Source organism: Tenrec ecaudatus, chromosome 10, assembly GCF_050624435.1.
Source record: "Tenrec ecaudatus isolate mTenEca1 chromosome 10, mTenEca1.hap1, whole genome shotgun sequence".
Taxonomy (NCBI): domain Eukaryota; kingdom Metazoa; phylum Chordata; class Mammalia; order Afrosoricida; family Tenrecidae; genus Tenrec; species Tenrec ecaudatus.
This window is the reverse complement of record NC_134539.1, coordinates 62,292,394-62,307,515: the sequence shown is the minus strand read 5'-3', so window position 1 is coordinate 62,307,515 and position 15,122 is coordinate 62,292,394. Positions and strand designations below refer to the sequence as shown.

At 56.0% G+C, this 15,122-nt stretch overlaps 1 protein-coding gene across 1 annotated transcript in view; it reads right to left on the bottom strand.

Annotated features, from left to right (window-relative positions):
• The window catches only part of NEK6 (NIMA related kinase 6), a 90,074-nt gene that overhangs the window by 6,835 nt on the left and 68,117 nt on the right, over window positions 1–15,122 (bottom strand). Inside the window, exon 8 of the mRNA XM_075560481.1 lies at window positions 5,900–5,994. Within this exon, the coding sequence (XP_075416596.1) occupies window positions 5,900–5,994 (95 nt within the window). The remainder of the gene's footprint in view (window positions 1–5,899; window positions 5,995–15,122) is intronic.

Below are 15,122 nucleotides of genomic sequence, written 5' to 3'. Positions count from 1 at the left end.
AGTAGTGAAATGAAATGAAAAGTTGACAGCTCCAATCCCACCAGCTGCTCTGCGGGAGAAAGATGAGGCTCTGATTCCCTTGAATAGAGCAGGCCTGGAAACTACAGGGAGCAGGTCTACTGTCCTTTAGGGTAGCTATGGATGCTGTGGGTGTGGGTTTGGATCCCCCCTCATCTTACATATGACAGGACAAATGTTTCAGTGACCAGCCTTTTAAGGCAATGAGGAGGGGGCAGCTGAATTCTGCGCGGGGCAGGACTGCCCCCGCCTCATGCCCCAGCACTGAAGCAGTGCCTATAGTCCTGCAGGTCTGTGCCTGGACCGGGCAGCTCTCGCTGGGCGCTGATTTGCTTCCCCCCAAAAGCGCTTCCAGAGACACTGAACACTGAGGACTCCTTGCTGAGGGCTGGGGAAAAGGGAGACATTTCAGGGCTGTCCTGGGAAGCTCGTTAAAGGACGGTGTGTGGGGATGGGTACCCAGGTGCTGACTCTGCTGCCTGCCGCCCACACATCAGGGAGGGAGGGCAGCTGGTCGCCCTGGAGCTGCCCTCCTCAGGGACGCTCCCAGGTGGAAGGGAATGCCTGGCTCTAGCTCTCCACGTCCCCACCAGAACCCCAGCTTGGCCACATGCTTGCTTTGGGACGAACCGTGGACAAATCCCTTCTCTTCTCTCACCTTCAGGTTCTTTGTAAAACGGGTCGAGGCTGCACCCTGCATGGCTGCGGTGTGGCTCGGGCTGGCAAAGGGCCAAGGCCCCAAGAGAACTGCCAGGCTCCCCAACCCCACCACACCGCACCGTAGTGGGGGATGTCTTCAAAGGTGTGGCAGGAGCCATGGAAGGACTCCTCGAGGAGGCAGCATAGCAGGCCGCACGGTGCCCGCCAGCCATCTGCTGATTGATCCATAATGGGACTCAAGTGCCCCTGGACTCCCTACCCACCTGTCCCAACGGCCCCGGGTCCCTTCTGAGCAGCCGGGCCGAGAAGGCCACTCTGCAAGGCTTCCTGACCGTGGCCATGGCTATGGCAGGGTGATTGCGTCCGTGGGGGGCGTAGATGGAGTCCATGGCAGGAATGTCCAGGGATGCCTGCCATCTTTCTACCATTCTGTCCCTAACCTCTGCTCACCTGTCTGAACAAGTCTGGGGGCCCCAGGGCAGGGCCTCCCCCCTTCAGAAGAACCACGGAGACTGCAGAGTCCCAGGGGCAGCCCTAAGTTTAGAAATGACCTTTGGGGTGGCCCAGAGATGTGAGGACCCTTTGACATGGCTGTCTTCAGGTGGGTACATAGGGCCACATCACTTCTTCCTCCTGCTGGCCGACCGAGGGCTCGGGCCCCTGAGGAGGGGTGGTACCTGTCTAGACCCAAGAAGGCGCAGAGGGTGGCTGTGGCATTTCACTTGCAAAGGATGAAGCATGCATGTGACCAGGCATTTGCAAAATGGCATCGTGTGGGTGATGCATTTCCCACAATTACAATGAGAACCTCGAGTGCAAAGGGTTAATCCAGCAGTTTCCAAAGGACATCTGTTGCCACAGCAGAGAGCAGCTGAGGCTGCCAGGAGACCCCAGGGCCATGTGGCACCTTCCGAGTCTAGGCTGAAGGATTATGGCGGTGGGGTCTCCAGGAGACTGTGACTCTTTGGAATTGAAAGCAGGGCAGTCTCCACGTTGGCCCTGCTCAGGCTGGCCCTGGTGTTTCGGGCACTTGATCTGGAGATGGACAGAGTGGTACCCTCTGATCTGGCTTTCAGAAGTCTTGCTGCTTTGGACTCCAAAAAGACCCCAGAAATGGGGTGACCATAAGCCCCCTTAACTGCCACCCTTGAGATCATTTCTCCATTGCGTCTGGCATCCTTTCAGAAAAGCATCTTTTGGATGGCCAGCCACAAATGCCGCTTCTGGCCTCCTGTCCCCTCTCCCACTGCTGACAGAGGGCCTGCCACCCAGATCAGGGTGGTGGTATCTGACTCCCAGGACCACTGGGACTGTCCCAGTAGCTGGGATTAGAACCGTTCCCCAGGTGACAAAATCTGTTACAGGTGATCCCACCCCACCCCCAGCCTCCACCAGTGGAGGGGAATAGGCAAGGCGGGGCGCTGCGGCCCAGTGAGGTGAGGACTGCAAAGCCTCGGCTCTCAGGGTTGCTCCCAGATGGCACATAGCTGTGGAGAGGGGAGCACAGGGTTGCTGGAAGCTGCTGGGGAGGGGGGGAGGAGAGGGAGTCAGAGAAGCTGGGGTGTGAATTGCGGTGTCAGAAGAGATCAGGGATAACGTTTGCCTCCTGCCCTGTCTGGGCCTGAGACACACATCTTGCACCCAGGACTTGTTAGGCATGTCCTGGAGTGAAGGGTGACCCCAAGGGCAATTTACTAAGCTGTCCAAAGTCCTCGTCCCACAAGGTATGGGCATCTAGACGTACAGCCAATTCCAATTAGTCTTCCAAAACAGGAAGGATTCTGCACAGTGCCTGGCTGATCCCTGTCTCTTCCTCACCAGTTTCTCCCCTGTGTTCTCCACCCTCAAACCCCATCCTGGATGCCACGCCACCCTAGCCACGCCCCAGAGGATTTTGGGGCTGGTGTTGAGAATTGCCGAGAAAGACAATTCCTTCAGCCGAGCTCCCAGGTAAGTAAATACATTCTGCAGAGCCCAGGCAGCCCACTGGGCGCCTCCACAGGGCATGCTGGGTAATGAAAATAAAGTACTGGCCTTGCGCCCGCCTGTGTCCCAGCATCTCTGCCGGGAGCACCCTCGGAGGAGGAGGTGCTGTCACCACAGGGCCTCACCATCAGTTTTCCCCCTGTGGGGGCGCTAGTCTGAGGACCCTCTTTTTCTACCATGGCAACTCGGGGCTGGGAGCAGGTCCCACATATCCTTCCTGCCTTGGGGCCTGCCTGGCTGCTGCCCACAGGACTTGACCATCTGGGAGCCGATGCCTGTTTGGCTGCTGCTTTGCTGTGGGAAGCTCCGACCTCCTCCTCCTTTACACGGAAGCTGGGGCCTGAATCTTACAAGTTGTCCCAACGTCCAGGGCAGCGTGGCTCCCTGTGGTAGGCAGCCTTTCCCTAACTGAGGGTCAACCTCAGCAGCTGGAATGGATCCTGGAGATCCCTGGCAGGGCTGGAGCAGGGGACAGGAGCTATGTGGCCACAGGGGTTCGCAGGTGTGATTAAGTTAAAGATCTTGAGATTTCCCTGGATGACCTTGGTGGACCTCGCGGCAGTCCCTGATGATAGGGAGGCTGGCCCACAGGAGAGGTTGGTGAGGACGCTGGAAGTCCAAGGATGGAGGGATGATGGAATCGCAAGCCAAGGGGTGCAGGTGGCTGGGAAGCTAAGACAAAGGAAGGGGCTCTGCCCTAGAATCTTCAGAAGGGACCAGCCCTGTCCACCCCAAGACTCAAGCCCAGTGAAACGGATTTCGAACTTCTGGCCTCCAGCGCTTTACGAGAATAAGCTGGCTGTTTTTCAGGCCATCACATTGGGGGCAATTAACGATAGGCGCTATTTCAACCCACTGTCGTCTCTGATACTTCCACCCCACTGCTGGTCCATCAAGGCTGAGCCCGACCGTCTACCAGGGACCGAGCCGGGGTGGGGGCTGTGTCACAACTCTTCTGGCCGGCATCCTCTGAGATGCTGCAGCAGATCGCCTGGCGGGCTCCAGTCATGTCTTCGTGTCTCCCAGATGCTTCCTTCCAATTAGCACGGCCCTGGCTCAGCCGTGGCCCCCTCCCCCTCCACTGGGAAAACATTCGCTCCCCTCTCTGCTGAGCTGGGGGAGCTGTGAGCCCACCAGTCTAGGCAGGGCTGCAGCAGAGCCCATGACCCTCGGCGGTGGTGGCCACATGACCACCTCAGCCACCCTGGTTCTCATCTGTGGGAGTTTGGGGGATCGGTTGAGCTCAGCACCCACTGTCTCTAGGGACTCCAATCCCTCCACAGGCCTTTATTGACTTATTTCATTGATATCCCACTGCCTGGAGCTCGCTCCCCAGCTGAGGCAGCACTGCCCCACACACCTGCCACCGCCACTGCCCCCCAAACGAAGGAATGAACTAGGGCCTGGGCGCCCTGGACGGTGACTGGGAACCCGCTGGGTGGGGCTGCCGCTGCATGGGCCCAGGCTTGGGCAGCTCAGCCTTAGCATCCACTAGCTGCCGGGCTGGCTCTTTGAAGGGTGGCTTGGTACAACCTGGAGGAGTCAGCTGCCAGGTTGCCCATTAGGCTCTGGGGAGAGCTGCCGGCTCCAGCGCCTGCTGGACTGTTGGCGTTTGGAGACCGTCAGGTTCACAGAGCGCAGGGTGCGGCTTCTGCAAACTGGATGCAGCAGACCAGCGACCATGTACCGGAGGACAAAGTGGATTTCTTCACAGAGGGGAAGGCTGAGTAGGAAGCAGCTGAGCTGAGGGGTCTGTGGCAGGGACCTCAAGCCAGGGCTTTGCTGAGCCAGAGACTTCACCCGCAGGGTCTCTTTCCCTCCTTGAAAAAGATGAGGGGGGTGACCCCATTTTATGTGTGGGTAGCTGAAGCTGGGGGCAAGAGGCCTGGTATGCCCGCAGATCCTTCAGTGAGTGCTAGTCAAGATTTGAATGCGGGTCCTTCTGACTGAAGCCTGGGTTCACTGCTTTGCCCATTCCTCGCAGCTGTCTGAGTGCGCGCGCGCACACACACACACACACACACACACACACACACACTCCCTCCCCCTAAAAAACCAAAACAACATATGCAAAACAACTCCAACTGTACTGTGTGCTTCCTCGGCTGAGGGCCCTTGCTTGGGCCCTGAAAGGCCTTCGTGGGATGGCCAGGGAGCCAGGCGCGTTGTCTGCAGAGCCAGTGGGGGGTTTCCAAGCCCTCTGCTTTCTTATCCATCTGGACCAGGACCAGGCAGAGCAGGGATTACTTTTCCCATTTTAGGGATGGGCAGGCTGGGGTTCAGGAAGCAAATGTTATCTCAGAGCCACCAGCACGGAGTGGTCTGGAACAGACTAGTCCAGCGAGTCTCAACCTGTGGGTCACAACCCCTTTGAGGATCAAATGATCCTTTCACAGGGTCGCCCGATTCATCACAGTAGCTAAATGATAGTGATGAAGTAGCAACGAAAATAAGTTTATGGTTGGGGGGACCTCCAACACCTGAGGAAGTATATGAAAGGGTCGCGGCATGAAGAAATTTGAGAAGCACTGGACTAGTGGAAAAGCCGATGGGGGCAGGCCTCTTTCCTCAGCTGCAACAGCTTCGTGGTCTTGAGTGGCTTGAGCTACCCGTTCCCAGGGGCCCCAAATGTGCCCGGCCAAAATGGGCGGGGACTTCACTTACTCTGGCTGTCTTTTGCCTGAGTCCACCAAGACTTATAAATGCTCCCGCCCCTGGGTTCAGGTTGACTGCCAAGTCTGGCTAAGTTTCATGGTGTGGGAGGGGGCCCTGGTCTGTAGTGAGACCCATGGTCCTGAGCCAGGAAGAGTGTGGCCATCACTCAGCAGGTAGCATTTCAGAGGTGTGAGCCACATCAGATTCCTCTCCGGTCCCTAGAGCCAATGTGATAATGGGGCTACCAGGTCAATTGGGGCTGCTGGGGATTGGCAAGCACAAGTCATCTGAGCAAACAGGTTCCCCTCACCCCCACCTTCCCCGCCCCCCCGCGCACCCTGCCTGCGCTCCTTTTACTGCACAAGCAGACCCTGAACCCCTACTGGCTGCTTCCAGTCTGTCCCCCTCCCCAGACGGCACCCAGCCTGCCATTCCCACCCCTCGGACAACCACCTCCGGTCTGACATTGCTCGTGGCAGATGGTACCAGTGATGTTGCAAGTGGAGGTGGCACAGTGTCCTGCCCTGTTCGGGCACCCACCATGCTGTATGTTTCCTACCAAGTTCAGGGCAAGACTCACCTCATACAGCAAGCAGCCCAGAGACCAGATGTCTGACTTGAAGTTGTAGCCGTTCTCATGGATCCTCTCTGGAGACATGTAGTATGGGGTTCCAACTGAAACACACCAAGGGGTGGGTGCTTAGGCTCCTTGCAGGGCAGGATGCACTGGCGAGGGGAGAGGCAACACAGGGTGGCCGGGGCACCTAGGGCATACTTCCTGCGCCTCTGGGGCTGTCCTGCCTACCCAAAGACTGGGGTGCGCCAGATCGGAGGTGCCCCTGCTGGCAGGGCATTAGAATCCCCTGGAGGGATTAGAAAGAAAAAAAGACTTCCAGAACCTAGCCAGAAGCAAGAATCTCGGCAGCTGGGATCAGTATTTCTGCCCACTGTGAATAGAAATGCAGCAAAAAGAGCTGTCCGTTGATTTAGAAATCTGTGTGGGCGTCTATGGGGAAAGCAAATTGCGAGTCCAAGTTGGAACTGCTTTATGTATTTTGGTCAGGAGGGAACAAAAGTAAAATGAATGGCCAAGTGTGAAACAGATGACTTATCATATCCAAACCGCAGGATGAAATCCAAACAGTTCACAGTGGGAATCTTGGGACAGGCTGTATGTTCGTGGATGCCAGCACCCTGGGTGCCACAGACGCGACCATGAGGCGTAAATTGTTTCACACACTGAAAGGCACCACGGAACTGATGGGATACACACAGACATAGCGGGAGCGATGGAAGTCCTCAGTGGGGAGTGAGCCCGTGTGGGCAGTCTGGGAAGACCAAAATCCATGGCTGCTCCCACTTCTGGTAGGGAGGACAGGGCCTAAACCTGACACACGTCCCTCAGCCTGAGTTTGCTTTAGATCTAGTCCCAGGAAGCAACTACCAGGAGCCTGTCAATCTCACACATCAAGGAAAGGCTGGCTTGGCCCACAGCGGAAGAACCTGTGTTTCAGGACAAAGCATCTGCACTCCAGTCCGAGCGGGGTGGGGTGGGATGGGGAGTGCGCCTACCAGGCCTCCCTTGCCCTTGCTCATCTTGTCAGATGCTCAATGGACATCTGTAGAACCGATGAACAAAGGAATGGGTGAAACTTTAATGGCGGGAGGCTTGGCCGGGGTGCTGTGCTCCTGCCCTATGGGAAGGGCTGCTCGTTCTTGGTCTCCTGCCTTGGGGTATTCTGTCTCACCTGGAGGGCTCCCGGCTGCGCATCAGGGCCTACAAGTAACACGTCCTCCGGCCTTGCCTTTTCTTGGGAGTAAGTCACTTTAAAGGTGCCCCGTGACGTATGCAGTGGTTACAGGTGGGGCCGCTAACCACAGGTGGCCCGTTTGAAACTACCAGCTGCGCCAGGGCAAACGATGGGGCTTTCTGTGCCTGTAAAGAGCCGCGCCTTGAAAGCCCACTGGGCGGCTCCATCCTGTCCTAGAGGGTCGCTGTGCGTCGGCATCAAACCGATGGCTGCGAGTCTTGGTTTGGAAGTCACTTCAAGTCTCGGTTTGTAGGGAGCATGACGCACAGTGCGTGCGAGGGTTTTCAAGACCAAAGGAGGCAGCAAGGGCATCGCAGTGGCAGCAGCCCTGGAAGACGTGTCCCCGGCCCCCAAGGGAGACAGGACGCCGGGGAAGCGAGAGGAGCCCGCGGAGCGGCACGCGGGCCCCGAGGCCACGCCCCGGAAGGGCCCGTCCGTCCCAGGAGTCTCTGCGGGCACTTCCGGTCCCACCGGCCCGGCCTCAGGGCGGCGCTCTGACGCACAGGCGTGTGTCTGCCTCCCCAGCGCGGGCCGCGCGCGAGCTCGGCGTGGGCACGCCGCTGGGCCCGCCACACACCGCCCTGGAGGAAGACGGCAGGAGAGGCCGCGTGCGAGCTGCCACACCCGCCCACGCGGCCGCTTCACAAACGCTAGGAGGATGTGCTCCTGTCTGGGGGTGTGATGTGTGTGTGCGTGCCCTTCGGTGTCCGATCCTGGCCCGGCTGGGCTTGAACCTGGCTCAGTCACGCAGTTTCCCATCAGTAGAACCACCTGGTGGGTTCCGACTCACCTGCAGGAGGTGGTGTATCAGTATGGGAGAAGACCGTCAACTCTTGCTCCCTCCCAGAGGGCCTGGTGGGTGGAAGCGGGAGGCTTGAACTCCCGGCCTCCTCCCTTTGGCCTTTCTGAGCTCTGATTTCCGTCTCCGGAAAAGGGGGTAGTCACATAGGCTTTGTGGGGGATGTGCGGGTGGAAGGGCTCTGCTGAGGTCGGCTCGCCATCCCTGGAGCTCATTCACTGTTCCCATTCCCTCCCACCCATCCTACAGCCCTGCTCACCACCCAAACCTCGCCCACCCCAGTCTGCAGCCTGGCATCTTAGACCCCTCAACGCTCCCTTGTCCCTCCAAATCTCAACACAGGACCCCTGGGCAGCAACACATCACCACCACCAGGCTTGCCTGTAGGAAGGATGGCGCAGTGGGGTCAGGAGTGAGACAGATGCCAGCCACACCTGGAAGTGGAATCTTGGATGTGGTGAAAAGACATGAAACTGTTCACTGTGGATTCGTCAACGAAATACAAGTAAATCCATTCTTTCCTTGCGTAATGGGTAAGCTATCACTGATCTCCACTTAAACCCAAACCCAAGCCTTTGCTGTGGAGTCCATCCTGACCCCTGTGGCCCTGTGCTCGAATTAGGACTGGGCTCCCGAGGGTTTCAGAAGTACATGCCCAGGCCTTTCTTTGGAGGTACTTCTAGATGGACTCAAACCAACCAGTGGAGTCCAGGCCAAGCTAGGCAAAGGCCTCAGAAGTAACTTTGTGGAGAAAAAAATTGTACTTAATTGACTTAATTTCCAATGGGCTTCATTACACAAATCCCTACTCATTTCTATTGAGTGTCTCACTCATCTGTCAGGAAACTTGGAAGACAGCCACCCGGCCAACTGACTGGAAGAGATCCATATTTGTGCACACTCTGAAGAAAGGTGACTCCACTATGTTCAAACTATAGAACAGTATCTTTGATATTGCACACCAGTAAAATTTTGCATAAGATTACCCAACATATGAAACATACAACTTTCCTCTAGTTCCTAAATGCATTCCCCCCATCATGATCCCAATTCTACCTTACAGACCTGGTAGACTAGAGGATGTACACTGGTACAGATAGGAACTAGAAACACAGGGAATCCAGGACAGATGATCCCTTCAGGACCAGTGCTGACAGTGGCGATACCAGGAAGGTGGAGAGAAGGTGGGGTAGAAAGCGGGAACTGATTACAAGGATCTACATATAACCTCCTCCCTGGGGGATGGACAATAGGAAAGTGGGCGAGGGGAGATGTCAGACAGTGTAACATATGACAAAATAATAGTAAGTTATAAATTATCAGAGCTCATAAGGGAAGGGGGAGCGGGGAGGGAGGGGAAAAATGAGGAACTGATACTAGGAGCTCAAGTAGAAAGCAGATGTTTTGAGAATGATGATGGCAACAGATGTACAAATGTGCTAGACACAATGGATGGATGTATGGATGGTGATAAGAGTTGTATGAGCCCCCAAAATGATTTTAAAAAAAGATTATCCAATAGCGGTTGCAGCAGTACATTGACAGGGAACTGCCAGTTCAGACTGGATTCAGAAGAGGATGTGGAACAAGGGCTATCATTGCTGATGTCATATAGAACTTGGCTCAAAGTAGAGAATACCAGCAAGATGTTTGTGTTTCATTGCCTGTGCAAAGGCATTCGACTGTGTGGACATGCTAAGCCGTGGATAACCTTGACAAGAATGAGAATATGGCTCAAGAGGCTGTTGTGCGATCAGAACAAGGGATCCTGCACAGTTTAAAATCGGGAAAGATGTGCGTCAGGGGTGTATCCTCTCACCATACTTGTTCAATCTGTGTGCTGAGCAGATCATCAGAAAAGCTGGATTACATGAAGAAGAGTGGCATCAGAATTGGAGGAAGGCTTATTAACAATCTGAGGCATGAAGAAAGTAAGGAGTCACTGAAGCTCTGCTATGAAGATCAAGGATGGGAGCCTTCAGAATGCATTACAACTCAAGTCAGGAAGACCTATTGGTCACAACTGGATCAAAGGTAACATCATGATAAATGGAGAAAAGGTGACGTCAGATTTGGTCGTACTTGGATCCACACTCAATGCTCATGAAAGGAGCAGTCGAGAGATCAAAAGACCTATTGCATTAGGTAAACCTACTGCGCAAGACGTCTTTGGAGCATTGAAGAGAAAGGATATTACTTTGAGGACTAAGGTGTGCCTGACCCAAGCCATGGTAGTCTACGTTGCATCATAATGCACACGGAAGTTGGACAGTGAATAAGGAAGACCGTAGAAGAATAGCTGCCATTGAACTGCGGTGCTGGAGAAGAATATTGAAAGCCATGGACTGCCCAAAGGAGAGACCCAGATGTGTTGGAGAAGTGAGGCCTGAGTGCTCCTTAGATGCAAGGATGGTCAGACTTCATCTTACATATTTTGGACATGTTGTCAGGAGAAATCAATCCCCGGAGAAGGACATTATGTTCGGTAAAGGGGAGGGGTGGCACCAAAGAGGAAAGCCCCCAACGAGATGGATTGACACAGTGGCTGCATCCATGGGCTCAGGCATAAGAACAATTGTAAAGATGGCGCAGGACCATGCTGTTGGGCAGAGGGTCGCTATGGGTCAGAGCTGACTCGATGGCACTTAAGAACCACAATATTGAGTGGCTGTCATCAGTGTGGTGCCAGAGCGGGCTGGGTGCTGGGAAGTAAGCACAGTGTCGGCAGGTTGAACCTACCAGCTGCTCAGCAGGAGCCGGCAGAGGTTGCCTGTTCTTGTGAAGATGTACAGCCGTGGCGTCTCCAGGGGGCATTTCCACTCTGCCCTGTGGGGTGGCTCTGAGTAAGAATGGACTTGGTGGGTTGGCTTTGTTATGACCAACGTGGAAATCAGGTAGCACCGCCCAGTGATTCTGAATGGCACTCAGTGTTTTCCCGGCTGGAGGGTTTCATCCAAAGATGGCTCAGGGAATCTCCGATTTACCTTGGCCTGCACACGGCCCCATACTGTACATGCCTCAGGCATGTTGCAATGGGCGTTACCTACTGCAAGTGACAAATCTCACCCTGAAATGGCCGGGAGCATGAAGGGTATTTGACTCGGGCAGCAATGATAAGAGTCAGCTTTGGCTCAGTGAGAACTCTAATGAATTTTCTTCCCAGGCTGTGGGTCCTGCGAGGGCAGGACTTTGAAGAATGAATCACTGAATGAATGAACAAAACAACTGTAGTTGGAAACCTGGCCCACCCCCTTGGTCCTCTCCGTCTCCCTATTGGTATCAGCTGTTTTTCTAACAGTACGTGCCTCTGAAAAGGTCAGAAACGCCTGCCCTCTCTCCCAGGTGTTAGCACCCGGTCTCTTCTCTGGCAATTTGAGCTTGAGTTTTTTGGCTGGCACAGCTGGTCCAGGCTAAAGCACAGAGTTCCAAGGGTCATTTCCAGGTGCCCTGTGCTGCTGGGGCAGGGTGAAGCTGGAGGGAGACCCACCACGACAGAAGCATCTTATGAGTCTATGAGGATGGCCCAGCCCCCTGGGTAGGGCAGGTGGGGGACTGACATGTCACAGCACAGGGTGACCCACACTGGGCTCCTGAGGGCCCAGGGGCTTATGGGAGTGCTTGCACACAGCAGGAGAGAAGGTTCCAACTCCTTTCCCTGGGAGTCCAGACAAGCCCTCCTGGTCCCTGGTCACCTCTTGCTACCACGAAATGGAATGGGCTTCCCCCTACATGGGCCGGCAGTTGACTGGGTATCCCCTCTACTCAGATACCTTGTGGGGAGTCCTTTCTCAAACCCTTCTCTGGGCATCTGTGACCCAAGCCCACTTCCTGCCACATTGTGAGGGGTGCCCCAGGAAAGAGCATTAGAACTGGGCTGACACCCAGCTTCAGTCTCCTTTCTTGTGACCCCCCAGGCAAGGCTGATCACTTCTGAACCTGTTTCCTCAACTTAAAATGGAGATAATAAGCCAGTGTGTGATAGCTTGTAAAATCTTATTTTCCAGACATTTTAACCTACCCTCCCACTGGCAGTCCCACACCCTAAGTAGAGCCTAAACTGCTGGGTGCACACGGGGTCCTCAGGGTAGGAGCCCTACCCGCCTCCTTACCCTGTCATGCTGGCTGGGGCTGTGTCTGTCTCCCACCTTCCCCAGTAGGGGAGTCCCTTGAAGGCTACATAACTTCCAGGTCCCCTGCACCCAGCACAGGGCCGGGCAGCCCACTCGGGGGACGGAGAGAGACTGGTGGAGTGCCCCATGGCTTGGTTTGACTGCTTGGCTCCAACCAGATGTCACCCCCACCCCCCAGGCCTGGGAGGTGGCACGGGACCCTGTATCGGTCCTGGGTGTGAGCAGGCCTCCCTTCCAAGCTCTGCTCCCCCCGCGCCCCGGCGGCCCTGTCACTGCCACCGAGCCAGCAGGGCCTGCTCTCCCAGCCCTGCAGTTTGTCTCACAGCTGCTGTCATTGCTCCGAGCGAGACACTTGCTTGTAGCTTGTGAGCTGTGTATAGGCAAATCTTTCATTTTTCTTTCATTACGCCGGCGTGTACTGTCACTTAATTTTTATGTATGCAATCCTTCCTGACAAATATGATCTGCTGCCTGGTAATTCGTCTGACGCTCATTCTGCTCCGCGCTCTAATTACGGCTCCTATTCCTGACACCGAGACAGCCGCTCTGCCACCGCTGGGTACCGCACCTGTCAGCCCGGCCGTGGCACTGACTAATGCCCTTTCATGCCAGCCTCATGTGAGCAAATACAGAGGTGGGGAGGGGCTAACGGAGGGAGAGGCAGGAAGAGCCCAGATTTGCATACTGGCTCCTGGGTCAGCAGCCTCAGGAGCGGAGGTGGTTGCCAGGGCAACATGGCTGCCCCCACAGTGTACCCACATAGTAGGTGTGCATTTGACGCGGTGGATGCATAATTCATACCCACGCACGAAGTGTGAAGGTGCCCCCCGCCCCCTGCATCCTTCCTGAGTCACAGTGTGAGGCAATTAGTCCAAGCTCTTGCCCAATGTGTGTGTGTGTGTGTGTGTGTTTGTGCACCATTTTGCAGAACCTCACTGTGAAATGGAGATTTTCCCCTTTGTGTCTTGGGGACTTCAGGCCCTGGCTTTGATCCTGCAGGGTCCCTGTCATGGAACCTGGGTCAGAGCAGAGTAGGCCTTCAGTTCTGTGAGCCCATGCAGGCCTCTCAGCTCTGTGGGTATCTCCTGGATGCTGGGCACATGGGCCCAGCCTTGGGGAAGGGCCAGTCCCAGGACAGCTCCTTCCATCCATCCCAGGGGCTGGCAGATACTCAGAGGCCCCAGGAAGGGCCCAGCTTCGGCGGTGGCCTTTCCCCTAGTTCCAATTCCTTCTCATTAATAAGTGCACCAGTCGAAGTCGATAAAATCACAGTCGGATGAGACCGTATTTTTGCCCGTTGCTAACGATGTGATCGTAACGGGCTCTGACGGTGCGCAGCAGTCTTTTCTGGCGCGGGACAGATTCGGCTTGGAACCTGACTGACGGGGACAGGGGCAATGGATTTGACGCTCCTTTCTGACAGTTTCCCTTGCATTGGTGGCCTTTTCAAAGCTCTTAAACCAAAGAGGTAAATACGGTCCTCACGCACGGCCACACGGGTTGAACAGAATCTCCAGGAGCTTTCATCGCAGCAGTAGGACAGTCGGTGCTCCAGGAAGAGCTCCTGAGGCCGGTGGAAGTCTCTGGAAAAGCACCTGCTCTGGTGCCTGGAGGGATGGCGGCGGACCTCAGACCTTTGTGCCATTGCACACGAGGTCGCTACAACTCCAAACTGACCTGACAGCACCTAACAGCCCTGGGTTCAAGGCCTGGCTCTACTGCTTTGACCAGGGGGTTGGGGAGGGAGGGGGAGGGGGAGAACCACTCAAACTTCCTGAGTCTCAGCATCTTCGTTTGCAAACATTGAGGGTCTTGTGACCCTCACAGCCCCTGGGAGGCCTGAGTGACGGGCCATGCAGCTCTTCCATGGCAGAGCCTCGAGACTTTTCTCCTTTTGAACTGCAGGGCAAGTGCCTGACTCCCGAGGTTGCCTGGCTGGCAACAGGACCACGACTGACAGGTGTTCCAGGATCAGAAGGAAATGAGAATCAGAACACCCCCCCCCACACACACGTCTATAACACACAATGCACACACACAATCCGAAGCAGCTCGGGCTGCTGAACCCCTACCTGCGTGCTCTACTCTGAGTGCCCCTCATCCCTGGGGACATGCAGGAGCAGCGAGGGCTCTGGGGCTGGGGCTCCACAGACAAATTGCAGTGGCAGAAGGGCCCACGGGTGTTGGGTGGAGGCCCACTAGCTGAGCTCCGGGTGGGGCTGGCTGGCTGGAGAACAGTGGGTCCCACAGGGAGGACCGGGATCTAGGGAGGGGGCTACAAGAGCAATGAGGGTACTTCCTCTGGAAAACCCCACATCACAGCGGGCTTTGGAGAAGCAGGGGCCCTGCCCGCCTGCCCACCCCCACCCCCCAGGCTGCTGGGAAGTGCTCCCACAGGTGCAGATGTTAAATACTGACGCACCTCTTTGTGATGCATGAGGGGCCTGTTTCAGTGCTTGGCTAGTGGGTAGGTGGCGGGTGTTGCTGGTTACTAGATTCTAATGAAAACTCATCATCCATCATGCCAAGTTTCCCAGTAAAGTTACAGATCTGGCAGTGCATTCGGAAGCCCAGGGTTGAGAACAGTCCACCCAGCTCAGGGTTTGAGGTCCCATCCAGTCCCCCACAGCACCTTCCCAAAGACCCTGCTCTCCAGTCAAACCAGGCCACCTACTCAGTCACAGCACCTCTGCCCACCCTGTACCTTTCCTGGGACGCTGTTTCCAGCCTGCCTCCCCACCACCTCCTGGCCCCCCTCATAGCTGAGGGCCCCAGCTCCCACAGGGCTCACGCTGCCTATTAACAAGCTCCCCAATAGGACACAGCCCGAGGCCCACCAGCCCGAAGAACGGCCGGAGTGTGGCACAGTCACGCGTGGAGCACCACATGGAGGTCATGACGCAACGAGGGCCTCTTCCAGCAAGAGGCAGATCGCCCCGCCCCACAGCATGGCCGCGAGGCCACCTGAGCGCCTCGTCTCCCCCTCTGGGTCACTGCTGGGGCACCACCAGCACGTGCTTGGGAAGCGCGTATGGCGTGGAGAGAAGAGGAGAACCTGCGGCC